The following is a 19,043-nucleotide window of genomic DNA, read 5'->3' as shown; positions in this document are numbered from 1 at the left end:
GACAGCACTAGAAATCTTCTCAGTTATCCAGCAACTGAAAGGAAAAACTGTGTTAGTTTTAGAAGCCCAGTATGAAAGCAGGAGAACACTTCCTAGGTGCTGAGGGGTTCTTTTAAGATACATTTACAGCTCTCTGTGTAGAAAAACTTGTATACCTCCCTAGGATTCAACCACTAACTCAGACCTGGAGGTATTGCTTTCGGCAGCGCCCTCCTTATCCCACCAGCAATTAACTTTATAACAACTGCTGCCAGTTTGGGAGGGTCAGGAGTCAGCTAAGTAGTCTCTTTCCATTCGAGGGAAATGGTTCAAAGGAGCATTAGAGAAAAACACGCAGACCTGCTCATTCACTTTAGTGTGCGACGGTCCCTGGTGGATGAGGAGCTTCACAATGTCTGCATCTCCTTTCCAAGCTGCCAGGTGAAGAGGGTAGCAGCCTTTACAGTCTGCTACGTTGGTGAGCGCATCGTTCCTCAGCAGAACTTCCACCACATCCCTGCAAGAAAAGGAGACTCGAGTTCATAAGACATGCAGTCCTCGTCTCACAGCTTACATTCCCCAGTAAGACTGCTGTACCAAAAATTCATCTGAACAGATGTATTTCAGAGATCCTCTTGAAATGTGATCTTAAAAGCATTCCTATTAAATGCTGCCCAAGGAAAGAAATTAACGACTACTGAGTCCAGGGAAGATCTCTGCTACCTTTGTACTAACGGAGCTGAACAGGCACTGAAGTCATCCACAAGCCACTCTGGTGAAAAGTAAACTGCACCAGCACAATGAAGACGAAAAAAGATTTTAACTCTATTCAATTTCTCAGTACCTCAGGTAGCAGTGAACAAAACAAGATTTACCACACTGAAGACCAGAGTTATTTAAAAATGTAATAACACACAAAAGCAAATTTTAGGTGGTGCAGGCACAGCAACACATTGGACACCAGACAGACTGCAGAGGACTGTTACTGGAGAAGCCGTCTTTAATATCTCGTTATAACTTATCCAAATTGTTTACAAATAAAAGAGTGGTTGAAAACCTCAGCGTTCTGCCAAATTTTAAAAAAAGCTGTATATTCACGCCGTGCAGCAGCGAAAGCCTCTATAGCTTTGCTGCACTGATGTTCACTTCTCGTCCTGAAGATGGTGTAGTGTTGCACCATTGCCACGTTTCAGAGGGAACAGCATTAGATCGGTGAGTGAATTACACAAACCGTAGCTTGTAAAGCACCTAGAGACCCCTGTGACCAAAGGCATTATAAGATGACTCACTTATGACCATTCAAAGCAGCATGGTGCAGGGGAGTGTATCCAGTACTGTCAACGCAGTTCACATTTGGCCCTCTCCAGATGCTGCAAGACAGAAAACGTACAGGGAACACTTAGGCATACACCAAACAGACGGACAGCTGGCAACTTTCAGCAGACTCCTCGCGCCGAGCTGGTTATCTGGAAGCAAACTGGTGGCTGCTGGACAGCTGCGGTTAAGAGCAGTAACGCAGAGAACAGACCGCACAGCGCTGCGTCCAGCAGAGGGGTTAGCGTCACAGAGCACACAGCACGATCACTGCTCGACGCTTCCTCAGACCGAGTTTTTAAAATCGGAGCCCCCATGTTCCCCTGCTTCCAGGCATCTTTCAGCCACACGTGCTTCCCAAAAAGCATCTTCAGCGGAAGATGCGTCTATTAAAGTCGACCACAAGAGAAGTAAGCCATCAACCTGACCCCAACTCACACCCCTCCGAAGGATCGTGATGGATTTGGGAAAGCCTTTGGGAAAGCCTACACGAAAAAGTAGGTGGTCTCGGAGCTTCTGCGAACACTTCCCTCCCTTGTTCAGAAGTCGAACACCGAGGATTTCAGGATTAATCTGCCCTCTAATCCCTCCCCGGTGTCCTATTTAAAACAGTGCAGAAACACGCGTGCAAGAAGCTGGCCCTGCTCTCGACCTTGCTGCCGAAGGAGTTGGCACCGCTCACCAGCGCGGCCGTCCTCTTCCAGAAAGGGCACACGAACCCAACCCATCACGTTCTTCAAAGCCAACAAACCCGTCCCCAACATCCTCCTCCCCATCACAACCCATCGTTCCCTGTGTGCCGGACTGTTTCAAACTTAATACTTCCAAGAGTTATATAGGATTTATTATAAGCCCAGACAACCCTTCTTTACCTAAAGGTGTACGCTTCACTCCTTTATTTTGTTTTGAAACGCGGGGTAGAAGTTAAGAGCACCCACTCAACCCCAATTTAATTGGTTTTAAATAAAGTTAACTGTTGCTTTCTCCCCCCCACCCATGAAGTAGGCCTTCCCTGATCACTTCATTTTCTCCCCAGCACGTAATCACCACGACTCATGGTATGATAGAGGCAGCCTGAGCAGTTATTGGGTTTTCTAAAATAACAGTCATTACCAGAGGGCTCCCAGCCAGAAAAACGGTACGCCACAGTGTATAAAAGCAGCAGGAAAGGCACCAAACCAATGGAGATCCTGTGCAGGCCAAGCGGAAATTCAGAAGTAAACGAAGCAGCACGCTTTCCCTCCAACACGTTTCAGGTGGGATTCACGAGCACCCTGTGAAATGGAAAGTTTCTCTCCGCCACGCGATGCCTCGTCCAGCAGACCACTATAAAGGGCTCCAGAGTCCTGAGACAGCCCCGAGCTCCACTGGAGGAGCTAAGGGGAAACTTTATCCAAGGGAACAGGGAAGTAAGCCACAAAACCCAATCTGCGAAGGATCAGGAGGTTTATCCAGGGGCACTCCTGCCCCGCTCACCGCCCTGAGCTTCAGAAGCGAACAGCAAGTCCCCGTATGCACGCAGTGCATTCCAAGTGCCACGAGCATCACCTGCAGGACGATGGCTTGAACTATGTCCTGGAGACATGAGACACCAAGAACTACAGGATGGAGTCCAGGAAATGCCTTACCCCATCCAGCTGCACAGTCCTAAGTCCGAAGGGGACCTGAGTCATTCGCAGCCCCTGGTTTACTCCTGGCAGTGGGCTCATGCTGTGTGGTGGCCCAAACAACTTATTGCTGGATTTAAAGTGGCAATTAACGGTTAAAGCTAGTGCCAGAAGCCTTGTGTATAGTCTGGAGCAGTTATAAATACTGCACACACCCCCGCACACACTGCTAACCTGACCAAGGCCAGAGGGTCTGACCGTTTTACATGCTGAACAGAGCTGGATTCCGATGCTGAGCTCCAAAACCTACAGAGCACCCATACAAAGAGCCGGCACCATTTAAACTTCAGCTGAAAGGAATATTTATGAAGTAAGGAAAACCAAGATTAGCAGTGTAAGCAGCATCAACCAAGTCACTTGCCCAAAGGGACCCATCCAGTGGAGAGCAAGAACGGGAAGCGGAGCCCACGGAAGCCATCTCCCACCACAGCACGGCCTCCTTGCGAGGAAAAACACTTCCCTAAAACCTCCTTAGACATTTTCGGGTTAATGTTTTAGAGCACTCAAAAAAACCCTCAAAACTCCCTCCAGCAACTCAAAGGAAGAGAAAAGTCGGAGTCCACGATGGAGCAGGTTCAATGCTGAGCTCCGGGTACCGGAGCAATCTACTGCTGGGATGTGAAGATATTTTTAAAAGAGCTGTTGTATCCTTCCCTTCCACCCCACCCTTACCCGGTCTTGGAAATACAGAAAGCTTTTATCAAAGAAAGGTCAAATCACCCAGAAGTTCAGTTGGAAAGGATCTAAGAAGAGAACTATTTATATGCAGATGTCAGGACGGCAGTGAGAGTCTATCAATCTCCTCCCTCCTCTTCCTCTCCAGCTCTGCTAGGAACACCACGAAGTTCTCCTGACTTAACAGAAACCACATCTTCCAGCCCATTTTTATTTACGCAACGCATAGCATTAGAGTGACAGGCTAAGATAAGATCCTGAGTTTCTTATTTGGGATCTAAACACAGGAAAAGAAGCCTACTACAGGCTGCAGAAACAGAAAAACATCAGCACAGGAAGATTATCTTGAAAGCCTCCGCAGTTCCTGCAGAGCAGTACTCGCAGTGCCTGGTGCATCTTCGGGATGAGCTGAACGACGTCTCGGGCATTATTTGTAGGAACTGTGGCAGACCCCCCAGAAACAAAATAGTAGGAAAATAGTAGGAACGCTCCCTACCACCACCACAGGAGAGGAGGTGGGTACTCTGGGATTAACTCTTTGAACGAAGAGTTTGTCGCACTTTTTCAGGCCAGACAGGGGAAGTTACAAAGGTTTACGTCAACAGGAACAACTCGGCAAGAACCTGCCCTCACCAGGCGGCTTTGTGAGCATCAGCAGGTTACCAACTCCTGACGTGCAGCACACAGAACAGGGTGAAAGCTGTAAATATCTGCCAAGGTCACAGCCAGGACTTAACCGTCCAGGAAAGTTCAGAGAAAAGGCAGAGAAAGCCACTCACCATCCTGCTGTCATCCCTGGATCAGCCTGCAGCACTCTGAAGCCGCACACGTCTCCAGAACGCAACGTGAACAAACGGGCTTTGCTATTTAAAGGAAGACACCCCGAGCTCGACAGAAAACATTTTGAGAACATGCAGTGAGAAAATCCCCAACTGGAAGCAGTCTACGAAGAACCCTTCCAGGATCCCCTGCGTGAAGCAGAACAGATTTGCACTTCTTGCAGCCAAGCTGCCTCCGGGCTTCCTGGGAACGACGTCGGTCCCGCAGGCGTTTCGAGCTTTTTGATACGGAGAGCACGCCGCAAAGCCCTGCTCAGCCAGCCCCACTTTGGGAACTCTTCCTGGACAAATACGTCAGGAACAGTGCCTACCTCCTCCTGGTTGAGATGAGAAATGAAGCAAGGAAAACAGATAAGCACTTATGTGTGATGCTGTGAGATCGTGCACTGTCAAGGACTGAGTCACTCAGGAGTTGGACCCAACCATCCCCATGGGCCCTTTCCAGCTCAGGATATACCAAGACTGATTTCATCTTCACAGCATCTCCTGACAGACCTGTTGCCCTGATTTTACAAGGCAGGAGGGAAGTCATTCAAAAACAGGGCAGCAGAAACATTGCCTTCAGCAAAACCAGACAAGACAGAACAAAACGCAGGAAATCCTAACGCCGAGCCAGTGCGCGGATGACGACTCCGAAAGCCGCGAGGGTTTTATTCCCTGCTGCGTCACGGAGCCTTGGGAAAAGGTCTCCCTCCAGAGCCCAGCGTTCTCATCTGTAAAATGGAAACGCAGCGTGGGGAGAAGCAGAGCACAAAGCCAAGTCCTACCAACGTACAGTGCAATTTGGGGCTGTTTCTAATTAAACACAAAACCAGATCCCTGGACGGGAAGGAGAACGCTGTAAATACCAGGTCCCAATAAAGTTCAGAGAAGGTCTGGAGCCAATCCGACTACCACTGGTGTTTGCTTTCTTTTCTCCCCCAGTCCCCAAAAAGCCCTTCACATCAAAGGGGGGTTGCTTTTATATTTGCTGCATCTGTTATGAAAGCAAACCTCTCCGAACATCACCTAGATTTCGCCTCCCTGTTGCATGCTACGCTGATGCAGCAATGTTCCTGATCTGCTTGCGGCAATTAAGACTGAACAGGAAGGATACAAGAGCAGCTCTGAAAATCTGCAAAATCTGTTCTGTTTGAACTAATTCCTGCACTCAGTTTTTCTTGCTCCGTGACTCAGCAAGCGCTGTAGCCTCTTAAATAGAGCTTCCTGTTTGTAAAAAATGCTGAATAAAGCACATTGCTTTAGGTCACGATCAAACCCAAGAGTTCCTTTAAACAGGAGGATATTTGTCCTCTTGCTTTTCCATTTCTTTCTTCCTGACCGTAGTAACTTTACTCACCAAATTGTCTGGGGGCAACGGGCTACAGCAAAGGCCAACTGCCCTGAAGAACTACCCAATTTTTTTCAAGTCAAATGAGTTTTCAGAGCTGGTTTGTAGTCTCAGCTGGGTTACAGAAGCACCCGAAGACTTCAGGACCTGTGCGTGTGCAGGCAGCTGAAGGCCATCGCCACCCCGGTGTATTTACACGCTCGGTGCTGAAGACAGGACGCGCAATACAATACCGGCACTGTCGCTGCTTTGGGTCCAGCACGCACAAGTGCCTCGGCTCAAGGTCACAAAGGAAGTTTAAAGCAGCTGAGAACCGATCCCAGATGTTTGGAGTCCAAGTTCAATGCCTTAGAGACAGCTTGCCCCAAAGGCAGTTAGGGCTGGAAGCCGATGAACTCCCGGTGCATCGCCCGGAGGACGAGGCGAGCCGGCCCGTCCACACGGCCCCGTTATTAATATCCACACAGCTCCCGGATTCTTGCCACGCTAACACAATCCTCTTTTGGTATTTCCTGCTCGCAGACCGATAACACAAACAACTCAAATGCTTCGTGCGAGAATTTAAGGTTAGAAAGAGGACTTGAGTTTTGCTGGAGACGCTGTGCCCATTTCACAGACAGGAACAGGCACGGCACAGCAGGGCTCGGACAGAGCCGCGACCCCTTCCTTGCGTGCCTCCCCCACTAGAGAACATCATAGCTTTCCCAAAAATAAACTGCTGATGCAGGCTGGAGAAGATTAAAGCAGAATATTCCTGGGAGAGGGGGGTACGTGGCTAAATCCCAAGCAATACTTTCTCAGCCCCTCTTGGCAGGCTCCAGGAAGGACCTCCGCGAGCAACCCGCTCAGATTCCAGCTATCAGAGAAGCCGCAAAGGAAGCCAAAGCAGTGATCTCTGCCTTACAGAGGTCATTAAACTTCCTCGTCCAGATTTTTCTTTGCTATAAAGAGTTGGGATGATTGCTTCCACCCAACGCTCCTTGGCTGCTCTCCTCCTATCTTCTTGCCTGCACTGCCACCCTCTCATGCCTTTCACAGCCCCCGTTTTCTTTCTGTTCTGCTGACTCTTCCCAAACTCGAGTCTCCCGACCCAGTGAGCCGAGGAACTCACTCCACCCATCTGCCTCAGCTCTTCTGCTCGGGCCAGCATCGAGCACCCAGATCAAGGGGAGCTTAATTTCGCCTGCTACTTCTGGCTCATCAGAAATTGTGCTTTTTGCAGCAGTTAGCACTAAAAGTGCAATACTGAAGAGCCCGGCATCGCCATTTTACAGCTGTGTTGTCTTATCAGTTACATAAAGAAATTCAGACCTGCTATAGAAAATGTGGGTGGCCACGCAATGCAGAGGATAATTGCACGATGCCTTACAGAGAATCCCAACACCGTAAATGCGCGTAGAAGTCCCGCTTTGCATTCCAGTCCTGCCCAGGAAGCATTTGCTATACATAAAAATTCTCCCACCAACATCACTGCCTCCATTTTTCTACCAGAAAAAAAAACACAACATGCGGTAATTCACATTTATCACTTCAAACATGATGACGTTGCCAAGCATTTCACAACCAAGTGCAGTAATTACCTTCTACACAATGCAGAAGAGCTCTGCTACGGGCCAAGGGATCCGAAGGGAAGAGATAAGGGTTGTTTCATTTTGTGGGGTTTTGTTGTGGGTTTTTTGTTAGTTTTTCTGCAATAATTCAGAACAAAATTTTCCTTTTCACAGAAGACAAGGCTAAAAGCGCAACTTCATGTACTTGAATGACAGGGAAGAAGCTGAGTGATCTGGGCCGGTGCCACACTGGACTTGGGGAAACCGCAGGCAAGAACTGTCAGCAAGGACACGCTGCAGAGCTCGGTCTGCAAGACCTCAACGAGAGCTGAAGGCCACCAGCTTTTCCCACTGGAAAACACAGGGAAGTCAGAGCAGAGAATATTCCCAAAGCTGCCAGGAAAACCACAGAGAAATCCCCCCAAGCAGTACGTTATTCCGAAAAACTCTTGATGGTGAAATGAATCAGAACAGGATTACAGAGCTCAAATGATGGTGGGTAAAGAGCAGGTCTGGATTTACGGGGCTGCCAGCCCTCAGAGCACTGAGGCTGTGTACAGGCGGCTCAAAAGGTGCAATTCTCAGCACGCTTTCTTAAAATGCCCACGAGGTTATTTGTCACGCCTCCTGCCTGCTGGAAGTCACCGAGTCCTTGCTGTTGGGCCTAAAAATCTCAAATTAGAGGAAGCAGGAGATCGCCGACCCGATCACGAGAATTAACACGCTGGAGAGTACAGGACTGCTTGGCTGCTACGGTGTCAGCACCTGCGTACCCGCGGCATTTAATCCTTCTCCCTTCCAGAAAGCACTTATGATATGTGAAAATCACCACCCAAACGCAGTTAGTTCTGGGCTGCAAAGCAGAAATTTACTCGGCAATTAACGCACAGGAGCGGGAGAGCAACACCTATAAGGAAAGAACACTGGGATCATAAACATCTGCGCAAAGCAGCTGGTTTTCAGACGTGAGAAGAACAAAAGCACCAGAGCAGACAAATTGATCCTGCCGGGATTTGCACACACCATTCCAGGAAATCTGGATCCTCAAGACACGGTGCAGAGGTTACAGCCACGGTCCAGAGGCACATGCATTAAATGTGCAGCCACTTAGAGACTGCTGAGCTACACGCCGAAGACTGCTAAGCATCATTCCTAAACCCACAAAGCATGCTAACTCCGGGCTCCTTCCAAGACGGGGAAAACGACGCCAACTTCTCTGCAGAAGAGATGATGTTAACGTGGGGATGACTCACTTCTGGCGGTCAGCACAAGTCTCCGTCTTGCAGCTCTGGGACTAACGGTGTGCCAGCCCCAATCTTGCAGCTAAGGGATTAATGGTGTGCCAGCCCCAATCTTGCAGCTAAGGGATTAACGGTGTGCCAGCCCATGCAAAGCACGACGAAACAGAAGAGGTAACACCACCATTTCGGCGGTTCACACGGCAGCAATGCACATCTCACCGTCTCCATCTCCCACACGGTCAGCACATACCTTCTCTCCTTACAGAAACGTGGGCTTACAGCAGCCAGAGCCGAGTCAGGCAGCCGATCTATCGAGGAAGGACAATTGGGTGCGCAAGTAGAGCCAACCGGGGAGGACGACGCGCAGTACGCTTCGCGCAGAAGGATTCAGCGCCTGCCGGAGGTGCTTCTCCCTCCACTCCAATTTGCAGGCAGCTATTTCCAGAAAACTCCTTCCAAGTGCACGAAAAGGAACACAACTCCCCAGCGTGTGCATTTCCTTGCACAAACACCTAACAAATCGCCAGACCTGAGCGCGGTGGAAGCCCGTTGAAAGCTTTACCTTGCAGCACGAACGGGTCTCCCTGAACAGGGAGTGTCCCCACCGAACAGCAGCTTCCTGACTTACAGACACATTTACAGGGAGAATTTATTTATTTTGCAGCTGCACTTGTGTATGGAGCAAGCCTTCTGGAAGCCACCAAGTGCTTTCACCAGCTGCATTCACAAAGCTCCCTTTAACTCACAGATGGCTCTGTTGGACGCCACGAGCCGCTCTCCCTGGCGGAGAACGCCTTCATCAGGGGATGTTGTTTCTACAGATGAGGTGCTCGAAAACATCAGCAAATCTTAACTAATGATCCGCAACTTCTAATGGAAATAACCACCCACACTTGGCCTAGCACCCAAGAGGGGCAGTTAAGTGAGAGTATGAAACTAAAAGTGTCCAGCATCACATCAAACAGGAAAACTCACGGATATTTTAAAAAACAAGAGCGGGAAACTAAGTCTCTCGTCTCAGCTACTTCTCAGGTAGGAAAGAGTAGTTAAAGGGAGAAAACAGAGCCCTGTAACGTTGTAACAAAGAAAAAGTGGGGGGCAGTTCTTGCGAGAGTAACTTTTCAATCTCCTACATGCATCTGGATTTCTTTCCCTTCAAAGTTTTGGCCCAAAGTAGGTTTGGCACGTGAGAAAAATATAAATTCCTTCACAGCGAAGTTGTCAGGCCGCCCAGTTTCCAACAGTGGGATGTAAAGCTGATGTTTCCCAAGAGGAGGATCCGTGCCTTCAGCCGGGGCGATGGTGGGAACGTGCCTTCGACGGACAAAGCAGAGGAAGCAAACCAGCTCCACGTGTGCGCACTGGGAACGGCACGGCTTCGGGTGACCGCTGACCAAGTCCTCGAGGAGGCAGCCCAAAGGCACCCAGCAGCACCCATCTGCGCCGAGGCTGTTACAGGATTCTGCCACCTTCCCACTGGGTTCCGCTCCCCTTGCTCTCCAGAGACTGCTTCCATCATAGCACAAGGCAAAAAATGGTTCTGCTGCTGTTTAATTCGTATCTGCACCTCCCCTAAAGCTCCACACCTCCCCTACACTTCAGCTCCCTGCTAAACTCAAGAACGTGGATGACAGGCTGGACAGCATTTATCCCTCTGATTCTCCTTCGGGGCCATTTTGGCACAAAGTCAGCAAACCCACAACTCCTCCATGCCCACCTTCACACCGAAATGCTGCGTACTTCCAGCCCGGGGACACGTCCAGCCCAGTGCAAAGAGCTCCATCCGCAGAGACTCCTTTCAGTGCCCCAGGAGGAAGGCAAACGCTTCCACCCGTGGGGATTCCAGGACTTCCAGGACACCTTCTGTCATGTTCAAGAAACAGACACGGAGATAACACACGGAATCAACTGCATGGTGGAAGGCCAGCGCACAGTCACAGCTACCAGCTCATTTAAGGCTCGCGTTTACCTCCACCCTTCTCTCCAGTAGAGTACTTGGCACGTTACTACGAGTGCTAAACTGTGACATGGAATATACAGGACAAAAAGATTGAGAGACTTAATCCCATCACGCTAAACGCAACACATGTGGAAGGGATGCACACCTGCAAGGCAGCTGGAGGGAAGCACACCCGGAAAAGCAGCGACTGCAGGACACTGATGCCACCACGCACAGTCCGAGCCCCAGGACAGGTCTGCACCTCCCCGTACACCTTCCCTGTCCTCTCAGCATCAGGACTGCAACAAGGAGACCGAAGCCGGTCTGTCTTGAAAGCTTCAGGGCTTACTCTTTAGCACTTGCCAATTATTTGGCAATATCAACTCTGCATGCATGCAGTAGAAAATTAAAATACTAAACTTTAAGGCAACAAACCCAGATCCTTCCCTACAACCTACCAGACACAATGGAGTCCATAAAGGTTAAAAAGGTGAATTTTCCTCCAAGTCAATCAATCCCAAACTCGACTACGTGATGACAGCTTGGGCAGGGAGCAGCAGGGCCTTCACACGACAGAAGGGCCGGGCACATGCAGGAGACCCAGCGGATAAAGCCGCGCACACCACCACAGCCCAGCCCCGGAGCTGCTGGAGCTCCAGGCTCCAAAAGCAGACGCTTGCTCCCACCATACCCAGCAGAGACGGCAGAGCTGCTGGCAAGGGAACCAGGGGCGAACGCTGCGATTCAGCCCATCTTGCTGGCTGACACATGGCAGCAGCCAGAGATGTGCCTGGCCCCCTGCGGAGGCACAGGGCGAGACCCCCAGCTGCCACCCCTCGCGTGCGTTCATTTTGCCAGCTCATTTTCAGCGTGAAGCAAGAGCTACACAACAGATTGCCAGCAGGTCCAGCCTGCGCTGCCCAACCCCAGACAGCCCTGAGAGCATGAGGTACAAACAAAAAAAGCCAACATTTCCACCAGGGCAGCCACACCACGCAGCAACGGAGCCTCCAACGGCCAGGCTGCTCCTTTGCTTTCCAAACACAGAACCCCTCGCTGCTGAGATGCGGAGACGGGCTGAGCAGACACCAGGAGATCTGTGCAAGTTCTCAGAGTGACAGCAACCCCACAAAGGATCGGTCCAGGAGCTGTAAGAGGCAAGCTCAGCGGGAGGAGGTCATCCCAGGCTGCAAAACCCAGCCCGATGGCACAAGAACCGCAGCCACCGCCTTGAACCTCTGGGACCCCAGGCTCCTGCTGTAAGGACGCAGAATAAGGTTGGCTTCACTAATAGAAAAACATCCACCCGAGCTGAAATCCCTCGCTAGGAAGAGAGCGGCCCTACCCTTACAGATGGCTCCTGGCAGTGCAAATGCATTTCTTTAAGCTTAATGTATGGTGGGGGGTGAGGCGGGCTGTCACCTCCCGCATTATGCAGCGGCAGACGGGCAGGATGGGTCACTTGTGCACGTTCCCTACATCAAAGGGCCCCTCGGAGCAGGAGGCAAAACAAATAGCTGCAGGGGAAGAAGAGCCAGCTCTGGTTTGAGTGCAAACGCTGCCCTTTATTCTTAAAACCATTACAGGCACTCGCTCTGCAATCTGCTCCCATTACAGGAGCATTTCCAGCTGATTACATGCAATGGAGCAGAGCTCCTACAGCATGGGCTCTGCATGCTGGCACCGATGACAGAGGACGGAGGGCCAGATCTAAACAAAGCTTTGCTGAAAACAGTGCAAAAAAAATTCAACCGTGAAAACAACGAAAGCATCTGTAGGGATGAATGGCCAGGAGCTCTGGTTTCTGATGTGTGCAGTGCGAGGGAGCATTCCCCTCTCCACGCGAGGTCCAAGGGCAGCACGTTTCTAGGAAGAGACAAAGGAAAAAAGGAAGGTGATACTCAAGTGTCACCACCCACAGGCTCTCCCTGGAGCCTTCGCATTTTTGGCTCAACAACATCACTGTTCCTGAAACAAGGGATTTCAGAAAAGATGAGATTTCAGAAGGAAAGAAGAGAAAACGCTCGCTGGAGTCATTTTAAAGAGAGTTTTCCTCTAGTATCTAATGCACACACATGAATTTGAGACGCAGCCTCCACTAGTACCTTATTAACTGTATTTCCAAATTGGAATGCCCAAATTTGTCAGGAAGCAAACCTCGACTACCCAACGCTCAGACGCAGGATTTTACCTGAAGCACTGAAGCTGAAAAAGCTGCCTAGCTCTAGGTGGAGAACCTGACCTCTAAGGGACAGGGGAAGTTTGACAACAAATGCTAAAAGCTTCCAAACCTTTTAATGAGATCGATTCATTGTGAAATTGGTATTTAGCAATTCTCTTTAGCATCTGACTGGATGGGTTTTGAAAGAAAATGAACAAAAGGAAGCAAAACATCCCTGCAGGAACTCAATAAAGTGAGCAGCATTACGGAAGTCCTATTAAACAGCCCGGAGCTGACAGTATTACAGCACGGTGAACTGGAACCAGCAGCACTGCTAAGGTAAGCACTCCTCGCTCTTCATTTGAAGCTAAGCTGTACTGTTGCCACAGTACTTGCTGGAGAAGATACAACTAAAGGAAGGGAAAATGCAACTAAAAGGAGGGGTAAACAGTTAAAAAATAAAAAATAAAAGCAGATGCAGAGAAAATTAGCAGGACACATCGAGCTGGTGCAGGGTCCTGCTGACACACAGCTCCTCAGCAAGGTGCCAGGCTTCCCCTTCCCTCTACCCAGCGCTTCCAGAGAGCTGGCAGCGAGCTGCCTGAGCAGCCACAATTTCCTGATCAGAAAATACCAAAGCAGCTCACGCTGCAGTGCCTAGGCTGGCTACAGCTGGCAAACTTGCGCTGTGCTTCCCTCCCCCCTTTCCTTTCGTGAGAGCTCATTTACCAGGCTACAGAACCCCCAGGGACGTGACAGTCAAACAGCAGAAATAGAGCAGCGTGTCTCCAACTGTACCCGTCCATCTGCGCCGCTCCCTTTTGACAGTCAGACTCACCAAAGGTCTGAGCTTGGAGTAAAAAATATTGCCGAAAGGAACTCGTGCAAAAAACGCTGGCAGAGAGCACTTCATTCCCAGCGCCTATCGCTGCCCCACATGGGGAACTGAGGCACCGATGAAGTGTTTCAGGATGGCAGGACACATCACCCTCGCTGCCTAGTCTGCAACCCATCTACGTTTTCGTTGTCGGATGAAATCAACAGGATTAGATCCAAACTCCTACTTATTCCCAGCACCCACAATGATCTAACCCCATATATATCTCAGTGGGGGTCTGGGATTTCTAGCAGGAAGCCTCGCACCCAGGAAGGTGATGCTTCACCCAAACAGATGCCTCCTCCTGGTTCGCGACGCCTTAGATACGTGTTCCGTAGAGAAATTAAATACTCCTCTGTGTTCCCCCCCATCCTTGAGGCCCCAACAGACTCAGACCCCCCTTTGGCCTCCACGTCCCTTGTCCCTGTCACGTCACCGCCTCCTAAAACGCCGCAGGCCGGCGCCTGACCTGGAGCAGACGAGCAGCAGGCAAGCAGGCCGCACAACACCGAGGCACAGAAACAGAGCGAATTTCCCCTCCCTACACCAATTACAAGGCAAACGCAATTATTTTCTACCAGCAGCTATATCGAGAGTGCGCCTTCTGCCTCAGGGAGACTATAAAAATTAGGTGGGGGCCCACACAGCGCCCCCGTTCCCTCGTGACACCGCCGAGAGCAGCGACACGAGGCCTTCGGACCCAGGCGTGCTCAGGCAGGGCGAGGGCACGCGCATGGACCAGGCCCCGCACGGCGCCGATGCGAGCAGGGAGAAGCGTTGAGCTTCAGTAAAAAGCAAATTATTCACTCTGTCAAAGCCTGAATGCAACGGGATGGGAGAGGAGTCCCTGGAGGAAGGGAGCATGGCAGTGGAGAAGTCAGAGGCACCGCGAAGCTCCTGCTTCAGCGTTTGGGGCCGGCTGCCCTCCGGCGTAACCCACGGCTCTCCGGCTACAGCACCACCACACGGCTTCACCCACAAGGCTGGCTGTAAGTACGAGGCAGATCCCAGTGCCCCGGCCTAATCACAGGTCCCCAGAGGCTGAAGAAGACACAGCCAAGCCAGAAAGGAACCGCCAACAACTCGGGGCACAAACGAGGCGGCTACATACCACGGTACTGACTGCAGAGTGAATTCCTTCTTGATGAGCTTTTTAATTGGATGCCCAAAAAGCAAGTAACAGGGAAAGGACGGAGCAAAAGGCAGCAGTGGTAAGAAGGCAAACAGAGAAATGACCTACAGGGGCTTCTCGGGAATACTGAGGACACACCGGTCACAGAGCGTCGCGATAAGCTCCTGCTCTTTCTTGGCACGCATCAAGCAAACAGAGAAAGCATCAACTTAAGACTCACAGGATGACAGTTCTTAAGGAAGCTTAAGAAATCCAGGCTGGAAGCTAAAAGGAACATCCCTTTCCTCCAGGAGCATCGGTGAAATCCGGCCTAAGACACAGGCACAGGAACGAAGGGCTGAGGTAGGAAATAGTTTCTGAACACAGAGAGAGCTCCCATAAGGTTGTCATTACTTGTCTACACTATCTGTAGGACAGAGAGGTCAGAGCTGAAAAAACAGAGAGTGTAAATCAGTCAGGCAAACGAAACGTATGAAATGCCAGGGTCCTTTAGCTGCTAACAGCCTCTGGGGAGCTGCAGGAGGGCCAGGAGGGCAGGCACCACTCCTGGAGAGCTCGGGGACGGCCGTGGACATCCCTGGCACCGCTGAACTGAGCAGGTAACGGCATGGGCAGCACAACCGACAGCTCTTCCCCACATTTCCCTGCACACCTTAAGCTTCCAGCTCCGTTTTTATCCACCTGCCAGGCTTGATTCCGCGCACGATGACAAGCCAGCCCCACAGAGATCCATCTTCCTCACCAGGAAAACATGCTTTCTACAGGGAACATCTACAACACAAGATAACATTTCAAAATCTTGAAAATAATCCTGCCCACTTACTTGAAAGTGCACAAAGGCAGCTCTGGGCTGTTTCTTGGTTAAATACAGCTCTCCCAGCCAGGAGCTGCTTCCAGTGGCACAGCCTCTCCCGGCCCCAGTTTTTAATGTACAGTAGGAACGTATGTGCAAGTCAGACCACCAGATGATAAACTTATGCAGGGGCAAAACTCTCCATTAACCCAACAAGTTCAGGGTCATTGCAACTCCAACCCAGCAAATAGCTGCCTCTGAGCTGTAACAACTCATACCCACACAGCCACCAGGGTGCAAAGGCATTTCAGACTGCTCCAAAAGCTTTCCCACCACTGACAGCTTCTGAGACACAAAGCACAAACTCCTCTCCTCATGATTTTCAATAAAAAAAAAGCAGCTCTGCATAGCTATCTTGGAGCAGCACCGAAGACCGTTAGATTGTACTCAACTTTCCCAGGAATTTAAAATAAAAAGCACAAAGCAAGCATGAGAACACTGGGTTTTTAGTTACCTCCAACTCAGATAACATCGAAAACTCAAGTCCCACAAAACAGCTAAGGTCAATGCACAAGAAAGAACACCTTACTGTATATTTACCCACACGCCATTTAATTGCAACAGTTAGCATTCATAAAGTTTACTTCGGGATTCAAATTTCTTCCATTTGCTAACCACACCTCAAGCGCTGACGTTCACCCTCTTTATCTCTGCATCTGCAAAGCCGGTTCAGGACACCGCGAATGAGCAGGCGGCAGAGCCCACGCCGCTGCTTCTGGACATGGGAATCGAAGTCAAACAGGGGCAGCTCGGGTTAGAAAAGCCCCAGCCACAAGGATGAGACCACGGGCACTACGATAGTGGTAAGAACAAAGACGGAGGCCAAGGAAAACAGCGACTTGCCTCTCCTCGGAATGATTTTGAAGCTTTACTTACAAGCTATAGCATCTCAGGCCTTCAAACACGAGGAGCAACCTCTGCCCACAGCAAACCCCTCCTGCAGAAGCCGTCACCCTCTGGGAGGAGGCAGACACACGCGGAAGGGCTCCTCTGAGCCATTTCTCAGCAGCCGGTGGCGGCAGAGCAACACCCGATTTGCAGGCAGGCTGCACGGCTTCCACCCAGCTCCGTGACCGAAGCCTTTCTCACCCAGCGCAACCACCTCTTGCTCCCGCGGGTTAACGTCAGAGACCATTTGCTGTTCTAGAGTGCAGGCTCTGCAGGAAGCCCAGAGTAAGATTTCTCACCTCTGCGACCCATTTCCAGGCTTGAGATGAAAGCAGGAGCGGGCTCCTTACCGCAGCTCCCCCACAGCCAGGCCATTGCCAGCACCGAGGCTGGGTGTCGCATTGGAAGGACGTCCCCCAGGCTGGATGATCCGAAAGGCAGCACTCTGTTTGTTTTAACCAATTCTCCTCTTTTGAGGTCTCTATCATCAGCGAAAAGGAATGCCAAGGACACGGCCTGTTTCGCTCTCTGTGAAACGATTCCTGTTGAGGCTACAGGAAATATTCCCCAACCACCAAATCCAGCACTACGTGCACGCGCCCCCCCAAACTCTGTGTGTTTTCAGCTGGTTTTAACTGAATGGAGACGAGCCGTAGCAGTTCAGACATACTGCTCCAGACTCCGCCGGGCTGAAACAAAGCTTTGAGGAGTCCAGTGTCACAAGAGGAACGCGAGCAGTTTTGCATTACACACAGGTAGTTACTAACAACGCCCCAAGACAACCTGAAGTCATCCTCGGGGGATCACGGGATGAATCGAGGCCATTTGAACATCTCCTGCAGGACAGACAACGTTTTATCAGAAACGAGACAGAGTGCAAAGCATTCACGCCTCCAGAGGTCAAGCCTTTATCATAAGCCCGTTCCTGCCTTCTACAAAATTAGAAAATTGTGCTGATTTCCAAAATTAAGAGCAGTAAGGAAGACTGGGGACCAGGCTCTGTACCACTGCATGGGCAGGCACTAGCCTCCTTTAATCGGATTACATTTTAAAACCAGGCAATTTACTTCACGATGCCAAACTTGAAAGGATTTCTTATAGTGCCTTAATTAGGATGAGGCAAAAGTCATCTCACCTAATTTCCAACCCACTTCAATATTAGATTTGAAAGGCCACCTATGACATTTTCAGGCTTGTTTGGCGTAAGAGTCTGAAAAACAACAGGCAATAGGATTAGATATAAATCTGATGAGATAATGTATTTACGTATTATTCATGGCACTCGCTTTTAGACAGGGCTGTGTCCTTGCATCCTCAGTACGCAGCACTACAGACACTTCCTTCTAGCTGGAAAAAGCTTGAGGTTTATTTTTAAATTTAATTTCCTTTTAAAAGAAACCATGTGTTTGAATAACAAGGGAAGAGTGCTAATGCAATCTAGGTTTACCAGACCTAAACAACGCGAACTCAAGCCCTGACTTCCCGTAAGCTAAACAACCCAGACTCCCTCGGAGAGCCAGGTTAAAGCCCCGCACACGCACCCCTGCCCTAAAAGCAGCTTCGGTAATTTCCTTAACATCCTGCTAGTTTCAGATGTACGTACTGATTTCAGTCTGAAGCACTCAACGGCCACGCCAGGTGGGCTAAATCAAGCCAGGAAGGTGTGCGTACACGCGGTCCGTGCACTTGGCACCTCAGGGCTTCTCAGGCGTTTTAAAAGCTCGCCTTCCTAAACCACCGGGGAAAACAGCCACCCTACGGGTGCTGTAACATAACCACAGTCTGCTAAAATTCTCCGTTTAGGCAACAGCGAAGTCAAAACCAACCCAAAGACACGCACAGGACAATCGAAGAACAGACTTTTAAACTCAAGCACCTGATCCGACATCCTTCGCGCTCCGCACAATTTCCTCCCAGGACAAACATCTACAGAAAGCTCTGCCCCGGCACTTGCCGCTGTGGAGCACGCAGACAAGCTCCACGCCTGGTCTGAGTTAAGGGCCGATCGAGAAAACTGAGCTCCAGAATTCGGCCAGACTTCTCAAAGGCCATCCCCCAGCGCACACCACAGAGGGGTCCCCCGAGAGGGGCAACCTCGGATGTTGCCTGAAGACGCCGTGCTGATCCGCACAGGCTCCCGGGGTCCCGCGCACAAGAGGGGCCACGTGCACACCCCCCAGCACCGCTTTCTTCCCAAGCGTAGCCCGCATCTTCCTGCCCTCCCTGCCTTTAATTAAGCATCTCAGCCCTCCATCAGACTATCGAAGATCTTTCTTCTGCTGACAGCGGCGGTCCCGGGTGGACTAACATTTCAATTCCTGTTTTTCCCCTTTCTGCGGAGAGCAGCTCTATTAGCTTCTCCAGCCTGTTGCTATAGAAACCAATCAATCCTCAACAGTTTTTTTTTTTTTATTTTTTACCAGTTTCTGTGAAATACGATTTCTCATTTCCAAGGCCAAGCCCTGCCCAGGAGCCAGCTCTTTGGGGGCAGGCACAGCGCCACCGCCGCACCAGGCAGGGCCAAGAGCCACCACCAGACCCAAAGGCACCTCCTTCACCTCGAGAGGATGCTCCCCCTCGAACCGACCGCCACACCCA

At 50.5% G+C, this 19,043-nt stretch overlaps 1 protein-coding gene across 15 annotated transcripts in view; it reads right to left on the bottom strand.

Moving 5' to 3' along the window:
• The window catches only part of ANKS1A (ankyrin repeat and sterile alpha motif domain containing 1A), a 106,682-nt gene that overhangs the window by 77,976 nt on the left and 9,663 nt on the right, over positions 1-19,043 (bottom strand). For 12 of the 15 annotated variants that reach the window (XM_066982811.1, XM_066982813.1, XM_066982814.1 and 9 more), the window contains exons 2-3: positions 1,269-1,349; positions 340-496 (exon numbers count right to left, since the gene is read on the bottom strand). In XM_066982811.1, coding sequence (XP_066838912.1) covers positions 340-496; positions 1,269-1,349 — 238 coding nt within the window. Of the gene's footprint in view, positions 1-339; positions 497-1,268; positions 1,350-4,414; positions 4,884-16,795; positions 16,891-19,043 lie in introns of those variants that run through there. The other 3 variants (XM_066982823.1, XM_066982819.1, XM_066982817.1) reach the window with 3 other exon arrangements.

Source organism: Anser cygnoides, chromosome 25 (assembly GCF_040182565.1).
Source record: "Anser cygnoides isolate HZ-2024a breed goose chromosome 25, Taihu_goose_T2T_genome, whole genome shotgun sequence".
Lineage (NCBI taxonomy): Eukaryota > Metazoa > Chordata > Aves > Anseriformes > Anatidae > Anser > Anser cygnoides.
Note: the sequence above shows the minus strand (reverse complement) of the source record. Positions and strands in the feature narration are given on the sequence as shown.